At 35.2% G+C, this 20,238-nt stretch overlaps 4 protein-coding genes across 5 annotated transcripts in view; 3 read left to right on the plus strand and 1 right to left on the minus strand.

The window, feature by feature from the left end:
* The first annotated feature begins 34 nt into the window (after window positions 1-34).
* Window positions 35-3,873, plus strand: LOC116165161 (reelin domain-containing protein 1). Its single transcript, XM_031479468.1, has 3 exons — window positions 35-661; window positions 3,414-3,627; window positions 3,679-3,873. The coding sequence occupies exons 1-3, from the start codon at window positions 442-444 to the stop codon at window positions 3,746-3,748; spliced, it is 504 nt and encodes a 167-aa protein (XP_031335328.1). The 5' UTR covers window positions 35-441; the 3' UTR covers window positions 3,749-3,873.
* A 2,649-nt stretch (window positions 3,874-6,522) lies between these two features.
* Window positions 6,523-8,416, plus strand: LOC116165162 (dnaJ homolog subfamily A member 4). Its single transcript, XM_031479470.1, has 2 exons — window positions 6,523-6,713; window positions 6,801-8,416. The coding sequence occupies exon 2, from the start codon at window positions 6,802-6,804 to the stop codon at window positions 7,999-8,001; it is 1,200 nt and encodes a 399-aa protein (XP_031335330.1). The 5' UTR covers window positions 6,523-6,713; window position 6,801; the 3' UTR covers window positions 8,002-8,416.
* Window positions 8,081-12,539, minus strand: LOC116165163 (protein AAR2 homolog). Its single transcript, XM_031479471.1, has 3 exons — window positions 12,080-12,539; window positions 11,706-12,030; window positions 8,081-11,658 (listed from the first exon to the last, which is right to left on the minus strand). The coding sequence occupies exons 1-3, from the start codon at window positions 12,480-12,482 to the stop codon at window positions 11,253-11,255; spliced, it is 1,134 nt and encodes a 377-aa protein (XP_031335331.1). The 5' UTR covers window positions 12,483-12,539; the 3' UTR covers window positions 8,081-11,252.
* Window positions 12,540-14,430: 1,891 nt separating this feature from the next.
* The window catches only part of LOC116164257 (mucin-5AC-like), a 36,845-nt gene continuing 31,037 nt past the window's right edge, over window positions 14,431-20,238 (plus strand). Inside the window, exon 1 of one of the 2 annotated variants that reach the window (XR_004143848.1) lies at window positions 14,431-14,832. The gene's annotated coding sequence lies outside the window, so the exon portion shown is untranslated. The remainder of the gene's footprint in view (window positions 14,833-20,238) is intronic. The other variant, XM_031478401.1, reaches the window with a different exon arrangement.

A 20,238-nucleotide genomic window follows, 5' to 3' on the forward strand; every position in this document is an offset into this window, starting at 1 on the left:
TAATCCTTCACTGTTGGCTTTATTTTAGATTCAACACTGGGTATACCTACCTAAAACTAATTAATTGTAAAACAATTAATATCTTCGAGTAAGCGTTTACGCTTATCCTTTCCGCTTTCCACCAGTTAACTAAGTACACCATTGCATAACCATTACATTACCGCATACGACACCATGCGAAATTAATTGTTTTAGTCGATACACTTACCAGTAATTTTTTGTAATTGATTTAGGTAGATCTTACGTGGTGCTTATAGGTTTTATATTTATATATGGTTATTTACTAATATATGTTACATAACTCCGATGTAATCGAGTGAAAGTGGTTTTTAAAGATTTGGATCAACAAGTTGCAATTTTTGTAGATCGTAGTACCTACTTTTTATGATTAGTTCCTTTGTGGCTGCGAAAAAGAATCTTTCAAACCGGCATTAGCTTACCATGATGGATACTACCAAATGGTATATTTTTGTGGGTTTTGTTTTTGGTGTAATTATAACAAGTACTGTGTGCTTTCCTGATGGTGCACCTATAGATGCTTGTGTGAAGCCAAAGGTTAATCAGCCAAATCACAGTCGAGCAAAACCACAGTCGCCGGATTCAAATCCGTACCAAATTATCGCGTCGCACAGTCACTATGGACCCGGCACAGAAGTTACAGGTAGGTAATTTCATAACTTCTTCTTTGTGAAGCTTAAATCACAAGTAACTATAGCGATTAGCTTTGTATTTTCAGAATTATGATTTGTATCTTTCTGCAAATTTGTCCCAGTACATCTCATTTACCTTCAACCGTTGGATTTTTAATACATTTTACAAAAAAAATTAAAACAAAACAGTTTTTCTTTCCTCAAGTACGACCGGGGAATAAATGAAACAAAATAATGCTTTCTGTAGGTAATAGATAATTAATTATACTTTAATCTATCCTGTTGCCTCCAACCTTTGAATATGAAATAAAGCTCCAACTAACCAATATAGGTTTCAGTGTCAATAAACTGGCCCCCATGGGTGAGTGGAGTTGGTTCTAGCAAAGAGTATTGGTTCTAGTGATATAGGTTTGACTGTAGTGAATGCAATGAAGTAATCGAGGAAGTAATACCATTGAATTTAGTATAATACTATCTGCAGCTGTATTACATCAAACGCGTATTGACGGCAAAGTTTCTATCATCAGCGAACAACAATTATATTTATTTATTTATTTTATTTTTAGTGTGCCGTGGAGGGCACCACCGCGCCACACAGGCTTTTCAGAAATTCCTAATTACAGAAGCTAGGTATACTTCATTGAAATCACATAGATCGTGATGACGCATGTAAAATTATATTTCGCCATTTTTTTGGACCTCGTCAAATAAAAGAGCTATTGTGGTGGTTTTGTACCCTTATGGCCGTATGCACCGACAAAGGCTCTCGAGATCTCTTCCAATACATTCTAGAGCTTCTGAGGTCACTTCCTGAGCGTTATATGACCTTTACAGAGCTCTATGGCGCTATATAATCTCATTTTTTCAGGGTGTAAAATACAGTATGAACAGTTTTTCATAATATGCATATATGCAAAAAAAACCTTTCCACTTGGTAGGGTTTTTTGGATTATGTCAGAGCGTTCTAGGCTCTTTCAGCGTTTTCTGGTCCCTTTCAATGTTTTATAGACGCACCTATGTTTGTGTAAACTGTTCAGACGACCCCTAATACGTTCTAGAAAGGCCCTACAGGGTCCCTAAAACCATGGTATAATAAAAAACCTAAAACCAAAGAGTATATAACGTATACTCTTTGCTTTGCTAAAACTGACTTAAAAAGTTCTGGAAAGCGATAAAGAGCCCTGAAATAGTTATTTGTACAACTAGAGAAGAAAGTGGAGTTTTTCAACTCGAGTTCAAAGTTTGACACATGGGCGTACCGATTGTGTCAATTGAACGACAGTTGAAAAACACCACTTTCTTCTCAACTCAAGTTTTTTTTAATCTTCAGTCAAAATTGAAAAATTATCGTATGCAATAATGAAATTAGACACATAGCAATCTAGATACGGGTATGTTTCAATTTTAAATATCAGTATAGGTAAGCATAATCTGTGGTATAAGATTAACGCAGAAAAAGTTTTTTACTTTCCTCACTAGAAAAAGTCATTTAAACCCCTATGTTAGAGTGTTTGAATTGTTTCTATAAGTTGTTTGTCCAAAGAGTTTGACCTTACTTTGATTTCTGTCACAGCTTCCATAATCCATACCTATGCCTTTCATCATTTTCAAAGTTTTGTAAATGTTTCTAGAGCTTTGCAAAAGAACTAGAAAATTTAGGGACAAAATTTCTAGTGTTGTCAAGATTAGTCATCACTTCTTTGAATTGATTTGGGTTTTGAACGTGAACTAGATTTGCTATTGTTACTTTAATGACTTGAAAATTATCATGGATATTTATATCTATTTATATCAATGACAATTCAACTCATATATAAAAAATCGCATAAGCCGTAGTGCAATTGTCACTTTGACAGCGGCAAAAGTTACCTGCAACTTTTCCAGCGACAAATGCACTAGTGGTTTTTTCACTTATTCATTTTTATCCAATTATCGCATTATCCTTTCCCATATGACTAGTTTGACGTCTGTCAATAATTGATTAATTTGGTGAATTTCTTGTTCGTTAAATTGTCCTGCCGAATTACACTCGAGGTTTGTATTTAAACTGAGTAAATTTGGGTTGTTGCAATTCAAATCTGTTTCCTTTTAGCAATTGAACTCGAAAAACTGTCAACCTAAAAATGCTCCACCTCCGGTGTCGCATTTTTATTAGTTGACAGTTTTTCTCGTCTAATTGCTAGGCAACAGATTTTCATTACCTAAACAACCCAAATTTACTCGGTAAAATACAAACCTCTTGTGCAATTATAAGTGAAAATGATGGGGATTTACGATAATTCAACCGCTTTAACCGGATTGGTAGAAATCACCATAGAAACAATTGTGGCAATAATTGTAACCATAGCAAAATCTACCAACCCGGTTTAACCGGTTGAATTATCGTAAATCCCCAATACGAGAAGCGAAGAAATGAATGCATTTAATTTCAAATAAAGTTTGACTTTGTTGTTGGGACCACTTAATACCAGGAAGAAAGATTTATGATTAATAATTTTAAATCTCGAAAGCCCTGAGAACATAAAATTTGAACGATAGTATGATCAACAATTGGAAATGTCTCTAGTCCAACTTCGCGGATTGCATACCTATATAAACCGTACAGCTGATCGGGGTCAAGTACTTCCAAGAATATGCTGCTCTAGTCACTATATACTGAGCACAATCCCGCCCTAAAGTATTTAGATACCTAATCACTCAATTACCCTACAATACTATCAGATTTGGAAAACTAATTAAAACTCATTTTATTTACATGACCAGTTACCATCGAGGGCAACGAAAACTTTAAGGGATTTCTCATACAGGCAAGAGATGTTGCAACTAACCAGTGGATAGGAGAATGGTCAGAAATACCAAACACAAATGTCCATCCAGAATGTAGCGCCATAACACATGCCGATCCGGAAGAAAAGCAAAAAGCCGTTCTCACTTGGCATGCGCCAAAGGATACTGAAGGAGGTCAAGTGTATTTTACGTAAGAGTCTTGGGTGCGTTAGGGATTAGTAACTATTATACTCTGTTACAGGGGAACAGTCTTAAAGAGCTACAAGGTGTTTTGGTCTAACTTAGTAAACCTGGTTCCTGAGAATTTCTAACTATACCAATCTGTTATTACCTGCACAAATGCCAATTTATCATTAGGGTTAATAATTAACTTCAGCTTCCTTCTTCCTTGTTTACATGTTCAAAATTTCAACATTTCTTCATTTACCTTCGTGTACGTTAGACATCACTACGAATATTCACTCAAAATCTATTCTTAGTATTTTCCTATCAATTAGAACGCAATGTTGCAATAATATAGGCCCCACGCCCTATAAAGTCGTTATTGAATGTTATAGCATCACCCCAAATACCATTGCCGTTGTAACAAATCAAAACCAACGTGCGATGACCAATGTAGTAATTCTCGTGAATCAATCTTGATTCTGATGAACAGAATTTAATTATTTATTGACGTTAATTAAGTTTGTCTTCAAATGTGGACTATTTTGTAGTAATCTTCCAATGTAGTACATTACCTACCTACTTTTGGACCTTTGCAGATTAACGCGGTAGCCTTCATACCTCCACTTGTTTTAAGTGTTTAACTTTGATCATGTTCAAGATAAAAAATGATCAATCAAGTTGAACATGCAAAGACACCAACATATCAATTAATACACCTGATTCCTGATCATTTATACAATGCCAGCAAGCAAGCCTCCGTTCCTTCTTCCCTTCTTACTCGCTGACTTGGGTTTAATGAACCCCCCTGGTGCCAACAAGAAATAGGTACCTACTTACATGCATTGCATTGGATAAGTAGGTACTATATTTCATTATATCAACACTTTCTACTTATAATTTGTTAATAAAAGGAAGCTAAATACCAACAGTATTACAAATCATATAAATATAAGAATTCAAAACTAGGTTTTTCTGTATGTAAGGAAACAAATAAACGTATATTATGAGAGGTAGGTACATTTTTGCACTTTCACACCGATCTGGTCAACCCTCATCGCCGAGAAAAGGTTACGCCCAAATTCAAGGATATAAGGTACAGTGCTTACGAAACATTTAGTATTTACCTTAACAAATAAAAAAATTGGGATTGCGCAAATACAAAGATTGGTTTGCGCAATTTCTTTTTATTCATCTGCACAGTTGCCTGAGGTTTAAGGAATATTTACTAACACAGAAAACCAGACATTCATATGTTCTTTGTAACAAGAATTATAAAAGGAACCCTTTTTTGGAGGTTTGGGCAGTTTTTAGACTGTAGCTTTTGGGCCCGTTCGTCTATGTAGCCGAAAAACAATCGCGACCATTCTTAAATCTTGAAGAACATGTGCATCAATTTTCAAAGCGATCGGACGTTTCTACACAAAGTTATCGTGCACACGGACAGACAGACATCAATACAAAATTATTAACGATCTCGAGGATCGTTAGCAAATAATGGTACCGCCGATATCGGTTCTTGTGGTCATAACGTCTTCAATAATTCCGGTTCCATATGAGGGGGGTCTATATAAATGTAATCGGTATCGCTTCCAAACGCTGGTCATTAACACATGTGGCGGAGGAAGTGAAATCCATAAGAAATGTATTAAGAAGTGTAGTGTATGTGGCGTATTAGGCTTGCAAAACGCGAATTACTGAAAGTGCGTTTGATACCAGTCCTTCATCCCCATCAATAAACATGTATGGAGGCAGGAGTTGGAACCTATATGTATTATAGGTTCTTGTTCAGCACTACTTAGGTAGAATTATATTTTAAGGGTTGTGATACCGGCTACGGTTCTGTGACTTCAATCATTTTCGGTTCCGCTTCCAGGATTTTTCGATTTTAATGGGTTCCAATGTAAACAAATAAAAATTTAAGAAAAAAATTACAGACAAAATTAGACTAGATTATTATTTTGCATAGTAGGTAATAATTTATAAGAAAGGATATTTAAATAAGTATAAATTGTGCAAACTCTTGTGCAGATAAAGCGCATTTTTTTAAACCCGAAATGACTTAGTAAATGGTAGCGTGCTATATTTATCAATGTTTTCTTTCTTGTTATATGATTAATGAGGAAGCTTCACCAATATATGTATCTTACTTGTAGACGTCCCAATCACCCTTTGTGAGTACCATCCTCTGATAATCTTTTCTTGAGATATAAGGAATGATTTATATCCGATCACGATAAGGAGTCGAGGAGGAGGACTATGGTTGGTAGAAATTAATTCCTTTAATTGAGACCTTTCATTAGAGTACCATGAAAGATAAAACCAGCTCCCCCTTCCCACATCCGCCAACCAAATCTCCTCTTTTGATAAGGAGCCCCCCACCCTCCTCCCCAAATACAAAAAAATTGTAGGATCTAACTTTTAAGAGAAAAAATATAAAACAGATTTTCCTCTGACAATGCGCAGCGTGTTTACCTACAAGAGAGAGACCGAAAAATACCGGTTCTTTGGCACTGGCACTCCTAATAACGGTAGCGGTTATCATAAATTATTTAATTACGGTTCCGGTTCTAAATGAGGGGCCTATAATTATGCAATCGGTTCCGCTACCGATTTTAACCGCTGTATTGAGCGTGTTTCGAGTTCTGTAAGATTGTATGTACATTCGACTTTAGTGCCGCACGCTGTATACAGTTTTGTAAACCGACCTTAATCTTTTATTATTTTATTGCTGATAAAATATCAATTTTTCCCATCCTGCAGTTGATTTGGAAAGTCATGCTACAAAATCCCGAAATGTACTTGATATTTTTCCGTGTATAAAACTAAATTGTAAATTTGGAGGCTAACTCTGACGTCACACATAACTGTGGTAACAGTGCGTTGCGTCCCTTTCTATCGCTAAATAATCCGTAACTGGCACGACTTCTCTCTCTTTGTCGTTGGACCTGAAATGCGTATGTTCCACCACGGAACATTCTAGAATTTATTCCTTTTTTACTTCTCAGTCGCCTGTCATTCATTTTGTTTTCGCTCGAATAAAGGATATCCTAAGTTCTCCACGTGTTTTTATCAACCGATAACGAAATACAATTTTTAACAATTTTTTATCACGTAAGTAATAATTTATTGATTCCGTTTCTTGGCAATAATTATTAAAGTTGCATGACATTATAATCTCTAAATTTAAACGTCTTTTAGAATGGTAAAGGAAACGAAATTTTACGATATATTAGGAGTGAAACCGGGATGTACTCCCGATGACTTGAAAAAGGCATACCGAAAATTGGCCTTGAAATATCATCCAGACAAGAATCCCAATGAAGGTGAAAAGTTCAAACAAATTTCGCATGCCTATGAAACACTCGCCGATCCGGAAAAGAAGCGGATTTATGATCAAGGTGGAGAGCAGGCGCTTAAGGAGGGTGGTGTTAGTGCAAGCAGCTTCTCGAGTCCAATGGACTTCTTTGACATGTTCTTTGGAGACTCTAGAAGGCATAAAAGAGAAAGAAGGGGTAAAGATGTGGTTCATCAAATGAGCGTGTCTTTAGAAGAGGTTTATAAGGGGGCAGTTAGGAAATTAGCATTACAAAAAAATGTGATCTGTGATAAATGCGAGGGCCGTGGAGGAAAGAAGGGAGCAGTAGAACAATGTCAAACATGTCGGGGTACAGGAATGCAAGTACAAATACAGCAATTGGGTCTAGGAATGATTCAGCAAATACAAACGGTCTGTTCAGATTGCCGTGGTCAAGGTGAACGTATCAATCCAAAGGATCGATGCAAACAATGCCAAGGGAAGAAGGTCGTTAGAGAGCGTAAGATACTTGAAGTCCACGTCGATAAGGGAATGGTAGATGGGCAAAAAATTGTTTTCAATGGAGAAGGTGATCAAGAACCCGAATTGGAACCAGGTGATATTATCATTGTGTTAGATGAAAAAGATCATCCAATTTACAAACGTTCCGGAGGCGATCTGATTCTTCGACAAGAAATCCAACTTGTAGAAGCACTTTGCGGTTTTCAGAAAATTATAAGAACTTTGGATGACCGAGATCTAGTTATTACAGCAATTCCAGGAGAAGTTACAAAGCACGGAGACGTTAAATGCATTTTGAACGAAGGAATGCCACAGTATAAGAATCCATTTGAAAAGGGACGGTTGATTGTACAATTTGTTGTGGTTTTCCCTAACCAAATAGCTCCAGAAATAATTCCTATGTTAGAAAATTGTTTACCCCCACGACCCGAAATCATGATTCCCGATCAAGCGGAGGAATGCACTTTATTACCTTTCGATATACAACAGGAAAATCGTAGACGCGAACACAAAAATGCTTACGATGAAGATGGCGATATGGGCGGACCGGGGGCGCAACGGGTGCAGTGTGCTACCAATTAAATTAATTTCATATAGACGCATTTTAACTTATCGTAATGTATTCCATTTGTATTATCATGGCACATCTTTTACTGTTGTGTATACTATTTATAAGGTTATTTAAGTAGTGAAATACATTTTTATTTATAGACATTTGTATAATCGGTCTAAGAGACTATAGATCGCATTCAAAAATTTGTACACATCATTTAGGAACCTCTCATGCTTTCTCTGTGACTTGTGTAACTTAAACACTTATATGGAATAAATTTCTGATTGAAACTCAACTGTAACTGCGAAGTTAGATTGTATGTGTCATAAAATTTATTTTTTTGTGTAGCATAGCAGGAGACACCTTTGGAGACTGTCCGAATTCAAGTGTATTTTTTATTTATATATTCCAGTGTTGAGTTTATGTAATAAAAAAGTCATTGTATGTGTTTTAGATTTTAAATAGCTATTATACAAAACACAAAATTTTAAGTACCAAGAAATGAGCAATTACTAAATCCATAAAATATTTAAATTTCAAATAGTACTACTGTGGCTTATCATTTCTACATATTTAATATGTGGAAGTCCTTAAACGATAAAAAATCTCGAAAATGAAACATTGTAGCAAATGCTAAAAATGTTCGCCGTTTACAATTTGGCCATGACCTAATTTACTATGAAAGCCTCGTTAACTGCATCACTGCACACATTGAAGCCACAACTTTGTCTCGTATTAATTATTTTTCTGTTTTATTAAAGCAGAAACTTTGTTAGTATCTTTTATAGTTTATAAAATTATTGGGTTTATACCATGCTATATTTATCAATGTAAACATTTAAAGGTCGCCTGGCACATTCAATAAGATCTACGCATACTGCAAGAAGAATCAAGTCTTCCGCAATATTACATTTTCCTATTGTATATATACCTTCCTCTGACACTTCATTTTCGAGAAATTCACACATAGGTTTTGAGATCACCAGTAGATCTCTAGTCCAGACGTCCATTTGCGACTCATTTTCATCATCCGAGGATTCACGCCCTAGCTGCATTATCGGCACTCAATAAATTAACACCCTGTATATGAGAACAAATTTCTTTGAGTGTAATTTATTATATGGTAGGTGAATTAAAGAGTTATTTCAGATTACTTTTCTTACCATGCAATTAGAAATTTACCAACTCGGTTCCAAAGATAATGCCAACTACCTACAACAAACGTGAGGGGGCCTCCCCCATCATTCCGCTTATCGGTTCCTCCCTGAACTTGAAGAGAACTTTATAAAATGGCAAATAATGCAAAAACATAAGAAAATAAGTAGCAAACTGGTAATAAGTAGGTAATTAATTGCATACTGTATAAATGTTTGGTCTTTTGAAGGTACTTGATTGTAAATTTTAATGGGCATGCATAGAGGTCTATTAGTTGTTATGTTCAATCTATTGGTCACTGCATGTAAAAGATACTAATTCATGGAGGGGGGGGGGGGCATAAGGCAACAAAATTTTAACGCCGTCTGACACACCTTCAAGGTATAGGGTACAATTGCAAAAACTTTCAGAATGCTAGGACAATTCCCCTAAAGGTGTTCAAACCATCAGCAGAAGTAAGTCCGAACAGACAAAATGCAAACTATAGCAAGTTGTTTTTAATTTAAAATAAAACGCACTAAAAATTCATCCCAATATTGGTCAAACACGAATACCCTAGAGGTACTCCTTTCGGAAATTAGAATACATACTAGGTATATATATGTACAGCAAGCATCTTGCTGTTTATTAAAATCTAATAACATATAGCGCTACTAAAAAGAAAGATTAAAAAAATTGGCAGATTTCCCAATCCATGCAACCATCGGAGACATTGGAAATGAATTACTTTATATCAAAGTTTTTTTCTAGAAATCCGAATATTGTATTGTATGTAATTATGAATTATTGCCAGCCATAATTTAGTGTAACCTTTACATAATTGTTTGTTTATTTAAAAATTTGATTGTTGAAATGTATGTACAACTAAATATGCATGTTTTGAAATGGATAATTTGGTAGGGTGGAAGATAGCTCCTGAGCGAACCCTGTACCATTTGCGAGATTTAGCAACAGAATAAACATTATTATTATTATTAAAAGCGACTTGAACACACACATCAATAGGTACAAATGGACTGAGTAGTATGTGCAGAGCCAACTGTCTTAGTTGCAGACAGATTTTTTCTGAAATTTTAACAGTAATAAGTCATTTTGGGTATATGGTTGAAAACGAATTTGGTTGTAATAACCAATTTTGATGTATTCTCTTAAAAAATCTGTGTGTAAAATTACATGTAGAAATTTGTCCGAGTACAGCAGCTTTTAGTGTATTTGGAAAAAATGCTTGTTGTGGGTCTATTCGCATTTGTTTTACCATGTCATAATTCATAGATCTTCGTTGGACACCCTGCCAATAGATATCCAAACATTTCAATTATGTACATCATATACATATACATCTGCAATATCCGCCAGACATGCAAGGGTCGCTATATTAATACAGTAAGACAATAACCATAATATAATACCAAGAAATGTCCAAAACCATGTTAAAAATAATCGTGTTGAGAATTTTGTATTTGGAAACCAGACTTTTAATCCGGCTCATATTTAATAGCACTAACCCTTGAACTCGTAGAAATTGATTAGCGAAAATTTGACATCACCGTCTCAAATCGTTCTTGAGGAACAGACAAACAAAGCCAACACATAAGGGAAAACAAAAATTCCCCTACAAACTGGTTATTTATCACTTGTAGCTTTGAATGCTATTCATTTAATGCTCATTACTTGTTACTTGTAATAACAACCCTGTCGTAACACTGGATTAAAACAAAAGGTTATTGGGGCGAGGCACCCAAGCAATCCAGAGCAGGTGTTCGGTGAAAAAATTAACATTAAAATTAAAACTACACAGTAGGCGCAGTTCCAAATCTGTCACTGAGTTGTTTATTCTAAAGAATAACCATCTATAATACGGGTTTTTGAAAATTTAACCGGGTAATTTTGCTATGGGAAGAATTATTGTTTCCGTGATTATTTCCACCAACCCAGTTGAATTTTCGAAAATCGCCATGTACCTACTTATTTTACTTATGTCACAGCCGGGATACACATTAGCATTGTTTATAAAACATGATTGCACAATGATTTGGTAAGGAGGTAAGTGGTAGGAGAGAAACTGTACGACTATAAATTTGAGATGTACCCTAAGATTGATAAATACAAAAATTGCAATATGTCTCTAGTCAAGTTCTACAACCACTGGGGCATCTTCTTCATCATCAGAATCTAAATGAGTAAAATCCCATTCATACCTATTTGTAAGATTGCTTTTAAACTTTTCTACTTTCGATTTAAATCTTCCATCAACATCGCTATCACTTACACACCGGAAGAACACTCGCAATTTCACATAAATAATGTTATTGTTTGTCACAATGTCCGCCAAAAATTCCTCTGGTGTTTCCAGAATTTGAACCTCAAGTGTAGTTATTAGCGCATCATACAAAGTGTAGTATTTTGTAATTGCAATGTCACAAGAGCATAGCAAACACACTAAATTTTTCCAATGTTCAAATGCTTCTATGCTGTGACCAACCAAGAAACATATGTACGAAAACTGTAGCTCACCAATTAAATCAATTTCCCTGAAAAGACGGCATCAATTTCAAATAGTACCACTGTTGAAACTTACTGTGAATAGTTTTGCAACATTTTTTCTAATGCATATGTCGAGTCCAAGGAATAATGAGTGATTTGTGATGGAGTTGATCCTTCTGGGAAGTTTCGTTTTGGTACTGCAGTAAAGCGTATCTCAGTACCTGCAGTGGGTCTCATGTTAGGAAGCAATTCATCTTCTAAGTCTTGCATTGAACTGCTACCAGCTCTAGGCCTTCGCATTAACTGATTATTCAAATCGTTACCAGAATTTCGAGGTCTGTTTTCATTACTACAAGGTTCTAAATCCAGAGCAGATCTGATTTTTCCAACTTCTGGCGTTAATTTCTTTATTAAAGTATCTAAAACATCAAATTTGGACGTTTATAGATAAGTATTTACACTATATACCTGTGATATGTGATGATAAAACAGTCCACTTTTTCCAAACATCCAGAGGATATGGGCCTAGAAACTTATCCAATGTAGGAACGTTATCCTTTAGTAAAACAGACTCTCTTTCTGGGACGTTATCAGAAGACACATCTTGAAGGTTAATATCCCACTTTCTCATTACGAATTCGGATTTTTTAAAGTTGTAGAAAAACCCAACTTTAGGTAGTATATCTCCATAGTTATTTAATGCACTGTAATGTATGAAGTGTATACCAGGTGGAATCATTTTGATCCCTCTAAAATTTTCCCCGGTTGTGAAAATCTTCATATCGATACCGAATTCTGTTCCTGGAGGTACATGAAGAAGAACTAATCTTCCACCATCTACTAACAAATGCTTCATTAAAGCTTCATCCATGTTACAATAGTTTCAATAAAAAACAGAAACAAATAACCCAAAAACCAAAATGTGTGGTTATGCAAAAATTAAAATAATAAAATATTCGCGTTAGACAGTGGCGTGTAGTTTGCCCGCCGCAGGGGGGGTTGTTAGGTTGTCCGTTGAATTAGCTGATTCAGTCGCTCTACAGATCATCAGTCCCATAGACAAAATAATTAAAGAAACATAACGTGCATTTTTGAAAAAATGTTTAATAAAAGTACAATTAAGTATAATAATGGTGGGTTTATACAGTCATTATCATTAGTTCACCAATTGGTTGGTCTGCCTCGCCACAGAACCTGCACGCGGGAGCTACATATGTTGTGCAAGTGAGTTGGCCATCTAGTGCTCCGTGAGGATGTTTCCCTAATCTGTCGACCTCTATTCAGTTTTAGAAGTCTTAACGGCTTAGACTTGCCCAGGAGCCCCGATAAAAAGGCGCTGGGCTGTTTGTTCGTTGCAACTGAGCGTACGGGCCCTGTAGATGATAGTATCATGAGCTTATCCTATTAGACTTACGTCTTACATAGTTCCCGCATTCAAGCGCGTGCCATAGCCGTTCGTATCCTATCAACTGATGACAGAGGGCCTTCAGCGCTACTTGAATGGCACTGAATTATGTATCTGCTTATTGCAGTTATCTGAGGTGACTTATGCGCAGGTCATTTATTTATTTATTTATTTATTTATTTATTTATTTATTTATTTATTTATTTATTTATTTATTTATTTATTAATTTAGGTAGGTACTCGATCCTTTTCCCCGACGCGACGTACTTGGCGTGTTATCGGGAAACTAAACAAGTATAAATTGTGCACAACTCTTGTGCAGATAAAGCGCATTTTTTTAACTGAAATAGCTTTTGTTTTGACATCACCAATGGATATATTTTTTGCAAACGTCTCAATTGTGAGTACCCTCTTCCGACAATCCGTTCTTGAGGTAAAAGGAAATATACCCGATCACGATAAGAGGTCGAGGAGGAGGGCTATGGTTGGTAGAAATTAATTCCTTTTGTTGAGATCTATCATTAGAGTACCATGAAGGGTAGAACATGTGTTAAACCCCCCCCCCCCCTTCTCCTTAAAGCTTAACTTAGCACCACTAAAGGCATGCGTATGCAAAATCTGAGACCAGTTTGTCGTATGGAGAAGCTATGCACGTTTTACTTTCAAAAACAGCATCTCGCGAAATAATTCGTGGGCGGGGGGCCCTTTTAGACAGCGAAATTTCATGGCCGTCTGGCACACCTTCAAGGTATAGGCTACCTAGTGCAAAGGACCATTCCCCTAGAAGTAGTTCAAAACGGTAGAAGTGGGTCCGGACGGACGGACGGACAAACCGCAAACAGCACATTTTTTTAAATTCTTAAAAAATGCGCTAAAAATGACACATTTTCTTAGCGACCCCACCCTTGATTCTTCACCTTTGATGCAAGTTTACCTAAGAACAATTCACCCCTTTATTAACTAGAGTAATGTGCAATTAGAATTTGTATGTAATATTTTAAACAGGCTCAATTTTTAAAGTTCTAATTAAACATCCAAAAATGTTACATAAACAGTTTACGTTATGCAGCTTTTTAACCCCAGGGATAAAATGAAAAATAAGACGCTTCTAGCTGGTCTCGCTTCTGTGTATTAACTCAGACATTGACCTTAATATGCGATCGATATAAAAAACAAACACTCAGATCATACAACGTTTAACTTCTCATGTAATTGGCGCCCTTTTGTCTTGGAAGTAAAGGTGTTTTGTGGTATTGGGTAATCAAGGGTTGTGATTGGAGATTCTAATTTGTAATAATTATAAACCTTTGGGGGGCAATTTAAAATTTTAGCATTACGGGGAGGTGTGGTGAAAGTTTACTACACGATTTTATGACGGTGTGATTTAGTGTTATTATATAAACACAATAGATGTCACGGCGGTATGAAATTAGCTGTTGGCATCGAACACGCAATGATTTCTGGGAATATGAAAGGGGAACCATATTTTACAGTGTCAACTACTGGATATTTATGTGATTGCTGTGAATTAACAATATAGATATATGAAAGTGATAGTTTGTGAATAGTATTCATGTGGTCGGAGATACATTATTATGCAGTTGAACTTTAAAGGTTTACAGAAGATGCTCCTTTGTGGTATTTTTCATAAGAGCAGAAGGAAAATTTAGTAACACAGGTGTTGGGTTAATCTCAGTTGCAGATTTTTGTGAAAACATATTTCTAGTGATAAGTTTCCGTTCCCAGTTCATCCATTGATTGTAATGCGAATTTTTTCAAACAGCGATTATACAAAGGGAAAAAAGACGAAATGCAGGTAAGATTTGTGTTTTTTTTTCTTTATTTGCTTATTACTTACTCAGGCAGTACAATGAATTTAAGTGGATAATGTGCTGCATGTGTTTACACCAATCTTTTAATGTGTCTGTGTGGAAGCTTAACCCAGTAAATTAATTGGTATACCACATGTTCTCATTACATCAAATTTATAATTAAGATTGAAGTTTACCTTCTTCAATTCATTGCAAGAAATTTTAATCAATACTTATGAACTTTTAAGGCAAAATTAGGTGGCCGATGGAATTTTTACAATTCATTCTACTGATACAAAGAAAGTACTTTTTCTATAGTCACACATGAGGGGAAAATCACTTTAAAGTGCATTGTACACCATGCTTAACAATCGGAGAACCGTAAAAACCGTTGTTTACAGGAATATAGCGTATGAAACTTTTCGAATTGCAACAGTGGCCTAAGCCCTAAACTGATCTGGCTGATTACCAGATTACACAAAACAAAATTAATATCAACGAAAAACATGACGTTCCAAATGGTGCTGCCAAGAATTTGTATTATAAACTGTAATGAACAAACTAAAACAAAACACAATCATAATACGGCAATTTGTTAATTCCATTCATCTGTTACTTATCGTTAATGGAGTTATTAGACATTTACAAGAAATATTTTTACTAACAATTCCTCGCTTAGCAGATCGTTAGACTACTGTGTTTCACCTCGGCGGTGAAAATGTCAAGTTTTTTATGAAGCTTAATCCAAAAAATAACACTGTATTAGAGATGGTATACGATCTTTCCTAATAAAAAATTGTTCGACAGTAATACCAGTTCTTTAACTTTTTTATTCATAAAGTTCAATTTCCAGAGGATACCGAATCGGAAATCAGGTGCATTTTTCACAGGTGGTCTTAAATATAGTAAGAAATCGTTGCTTCCATTTCAAGCTGATCTATTTCCACGAACTTAATGAACTATCGAATCTTGAGGCGTATCTATCTGAGTGCAGATTTCAGTAAGAAGTCACTGTGTGCGGGAGTTAATGAACATGCCTCTTTTGGTAACATTAAGCGGTGTCTCTTAGGGATGTACTGTGGGACCACTCGTGTTTTCTATTGTTATTAACAATATTATCTCGAACATTACATATCAGCTTCTGATATATATATATGTTAATGATTTTAAAATATTTACTTTTGTAGACAGTGCAAATAATCCCTATCTATTAATCGAGTACGTTGCTTGCTTTTCCCTTTTACTAATCAGTCATTTGTTTTGTAACTGTGTCATTGTAAAGTGTATGTGTGTACGATCATTGACAAAAGTAATGATCTGCTAATAGGTAAACTCTGTAGCATAAGCAAACAACATGACTATTACATCATTCTGTTGGTTTTTTCAAGAAGGAGATACCTTAATTTGTTGGCTCGCATTTCTTAGTTCCTCAATGTATTCAAATGTTGGCCTTGTATGCTGCAGGATTTACCTATTCTGCTCGCTATTCTGCAATCATTACTTTTGTCAATGACTGTACATAATATTGTGCGATTGTATGTGAATAAAATTTTATTCATATGACTTTTCGCCATATTTGCACCCGTTTCTTCTTTTGTTTAAATCTATGTAAAGCTCAGTTTATACTCTCGGCCGCGTTTTAAGCAACCACTTGTATTTACAATGAACTTAAAAACCTCTTTAAATACTTTAATTGGTTGTAGTTCCTTTAATTTCAATTTCAATTTTAAGCGCCTATTTACTAGTGGTTAGGCTCGTGGTTAGGTGTGAAACCATTTTTGTTCAGTATTGCATTTTTTTAGAAAATAACTAAAGCGAGAGGTAAAGATATAGGTACTGCATGTTTAATTTAAAAAAAGGTTACTGTATTGAATATCTCGAGAGGGTAATCCCTTGAATAGGGGGGCACCACATGCGCAATATTGCACACACTGCAATAGTATTGCACAAATTGTCTTAATATTGGACAATATTGTGCACAAAACAAAATGAACATGCGCAAACTAACTCGCGCATGCGCAAGTGTGTCAAAGTTTCAAAAAGCTGTCAATTGTCGAGGTTTTCACATATGTGAGTCAACTATTTCATCGTGGGGGTGGTATTTGTGCTAGCCACAGCACATTTTTTGTTGGACCATTAGTGACAAAGTTATAGAGGAAATTCGACAGCAGTATTACCGAAATAAACTTGTGCATATCTTGAACCCTGCGATAAAGGGTTATAAGGAGGATTGTACAATAAAAAGTCATGATTAACTGAACAGTTGCTCTGAATGTAAAATTAAAAGCCTAACAGTTCTTTAAAAACGTGGATAATTCGCCAAATAAAAATTCGGCTTATTTTCGAAAAGCTACATGGACGGCCCATATTATCACATTTTGCTCTATTGTGTTCGAGATTGTGTTCAACACTCACATTGCCTTTAACAAAAGACTAGAAATACTTTGTGGGACATCCTAAATACATTAACGATCTGGCAAAATGTAGAAATGCTAAATAATAAAAATTTTAAAAATGCATGAACCGGGAATCGAACTCGCGCCGCCGTCCGCGTGGTAGTTACAAGGATTGGGTGAACGACGACGGCGACGACTAGCATCTTAATAAACATGTATATGGATATCTTTTCATCAGCCCTTGTCGATCATAATCTATAAAACAAAGTCGTGTATGTTACACGACTTATAACGGCTGGATCAATTTTTATAATCACTAATCAATAATAACACGAAAAAATAAAAGAAAATTATTATAAAAGTAAATCAGAGAACTAATGACAGCAACGGTCAAATCAACTGTTTTCAATCTTACCAACCGTCAAATTAAAAAATGTCAAATTACTTAAAAAGTGATATACTCGGAATTTTACAGTCTTGTAATGACGTCATTTTTGTCTATCCTTGTTTAACTAATGTAAAATGACAATGACAAAAAATTTTGCCGAAATGTTGTTGTGAAATGTTGTTGTCGTGGCTAAATTTTACCTGAAATGCTTGTCAAGTGATTGTCAGTTTTGAAGTTTTGAAAACGCCAAAGCGTCAAAACATGCCGCCAAAAAACCCTCATCGATTTAACGAACAAACACAGTTAATAATTCTAAATGTGTTGGCTTTCTTTCAAATTGAACAGGAACAAGTTCGGAATGGCATACCACTAGACATCAACAATGTTATACAGCGAACTGCACAAGCAACGAAAGTCAGCCCAACAACCATTTCAAATTTGAGAAAAAATGGTGTAAAATCCGACAAAGATTACGCATCTAATGTCTCTACCAAGCAAAAGATTAACAAGACGAAAATCACAGAATATTTGAAGAATAAAATTCGGGATACAATCTATTATATGTACTCCCAAAAGGAATATGTTACACTGGCAACTATTAGACAAAAATTTCTGGAGCAAAACGAATATTTTCAATTTTCCATTGATTCATTGAGAAAGTGGATCAAAAGTATGGGTTTTAAATGGAAGAAGTCCAATAACAGAAAATATCTTATGGATTTACCGGATATTGTCCACAAACGAATAAAATTCTTAAGGGAGTACATTGAAAACAAAAATTTGGGACATGAGGGTTATACTCCGGTTTTTATGGATGAAACCTGGATATTTAGTAAGGGATCATTTCGAAACAGCTGGCAAGATGATACTAAGCACACGGAATCAATTAAACCCAATGAAGGTAAAATAAGATATTATAATACCTTTTCAATATTATTAAAAGAGATATTCTTTAGGTCATCGATACATTATTGTCCACGCTGGGACGAACGATGGCTTTATTGGTGGGGCAAGTTTGATTTTTAAAAGTGGAAAAAAACAGGGGACTATCATGATAATATGAACAGGGGTAATTTTGAAAATTGGTTCAAGACTCAACTGGTGCCAAATCTTCCTGAAAAATCTTTAATTATTATGGACAACGCAAGCTACCATTCTGGCCTTTTAGAGAAAATTCCCACCAAATCATGGACAAAACAAAGAATGATAGAATGGTTAGGGGAAAAAAATATCGGCTATCCAGAAAAGGCAATGAAGGATCAAATATGGAGCATTGTCAGCGCAAACTGCCCCAAAGAGAAAAAGTACTACCTTGATGAATATGTTAAGCCTTTAGGACATAAAATTTTACGGTTACCGCCATACCACTGCCAATTTAATGCGATTGAAATGGTGTGGTCTCAGTGTAAACAAAAATACGATCAGTACATTGCAAATTTTAAGGGATCACCACAAGAGGTTTTGGCAACATGGGAAAGGGTTATCGGGGAGATTTCTAGGGATAATTGGGAGAAATACGTAAACCATACGGACAAAGTAATACAAGAGGCTTGGGGAGCAGTACAAGTTTGTGATGCTTCTGACATCCCACCTCTTGTTATCACTACAGACGCAGATGACGACCTTACTGACGACGAATACTTTGATTTTGACTCTGAAGATACGGACGAGGGCGACTAATTTTCTTCTAATACTGTGACCATTACAATCGCAATAAATTGGCATTGGTATATTTTTGTTTTACGATTTTGATTTTCCAACTATTCATCAAGGTAGTGCAATTTTTTCTTGTGTAGATGTGGTTTCGATAGTGGTTCTTTGAATTTTTATGTACTCCTCTGCTAATTATTTTTTGGGTCTTTTCGGGAGTATTGATTCCTAAATAATATTCTGTGATTTTCGTTTTGTTAATCTTTATTTATTTAAAAACAAAAATATGTTAATATTACTTATATGTTAGTTGAGCAAGTTATTAAAATAATTAGTGAGTAAATGACCTTTTTTGAAATACTAACATTTTATCCATCGCGGTTTCGCTCGCAAAAAATATGAACTATTCGCATTTTTTAACATGTTAAAAATTTATTTTCGATATCTTCAGTCGTTTAGGCTGTGCGTTGATATCTCAGTCAGTCAGTCAGTTAATTAGGACTTCTTCTTTTATTAAGACCTATAGATTTCTTGTGGAAATTGACTTAATTATTATCAAAAAATGCTAAAATATTATGTACACCACTGTATAGTAAAAGTCATACAGGTAATTAGACACCAGTAGTCAGTTACTTAGCAACAAATAAATTTAATAGGACATACGTTTTTTCCCACGAAAATGACGTCATTACACGACTGTAAAATTCCGAGTTTAGGTGATCTGCGTGATTTGGATCAACTATAAATCACGCATTGTGTAATAATGATCAATAAACGCTTGCCGCTGAAAAATACACAATATGTATTTCAACAGATTTAAAGTGACCTTGCAATTTTGCAACAAATCTTCAACATTCAAAATTTTGAATAATCTTTTCTTTTTGATTTCAAAAATGCGTAGGTAATTTGTTGACATTTGCTTTAGTCGTTTTTGAAATATTTGCATTTATTTATTTATTTTTGTAAATGTTGGTTAC

This window comes from Photinus pyralis, unplaced genomic scaffold (genome assembly GCF_008802855.1).
Source record: "Photinus pyralis isolate 1611_PpyrPB1 unplaced genomic scaffold, Ppyr1.3 Ppyr1.4_LG2, whole genome shotgun sequence".
NCBI lineage: Eukaryota > Metazoa > Arthropoda > Insecta > Coleoptera > Lampyridae > Photinus > Photinus pyralis.

Excerpts from the sequence above, each read along its gene's own strand:
- LOC116165161 (XM_031479468.1), top strand. The coding sequence starts at position 442 with ATGATGGATACTACCAAATGGTATATTTTTGTGGGTTTTGTTTTTGGT. Across the intron at positions 662-3,413 it reads ACCCGGCACAGAAGTTACAG|TTACCATCGAGGGCAACGAA; the intron begins GTAGGTAATTTC and ends TTACATGACCAG. Across the intron at positions 3,628-3,678 it reads GGAGGTCAAGTGTATTTTAC|GGGAACAGTCTTAAAGAGCT; the intron begins GTAAGAGTCTTG and ends ACTCTGTTACAG.
- LOC116165162 (XM_031479470.1), top strand. The coding sequence starts at position 6,802 with ATGGTAAAGGAAACGAAATTTTACGATATATTAGGAGTGAAACCGGGA.
- LOC116165163 (XM_031479471.1), bottom strand. The coding sequence starts at position 12,482 with ATGGATGAAGCTTTAATGAAGCATTTGTTAGTAGATGGTGGAAGATTA. Across the intron at positions 12,031-12,079 it reads TTTATCATCACATATCACAG|ATACTTTAATAAAGAAATTA; the intron begins GTATATAGTGTA and ends TTGATGTTTTAG. Across the intron at positions 11,659-11,705 it reads ATGTTGCAAAACTATTCACA|GGAAATTGATTTAATTGGTG; the intron begins GTAAGTTTCAAC and ends CCGTCTTTTCAG.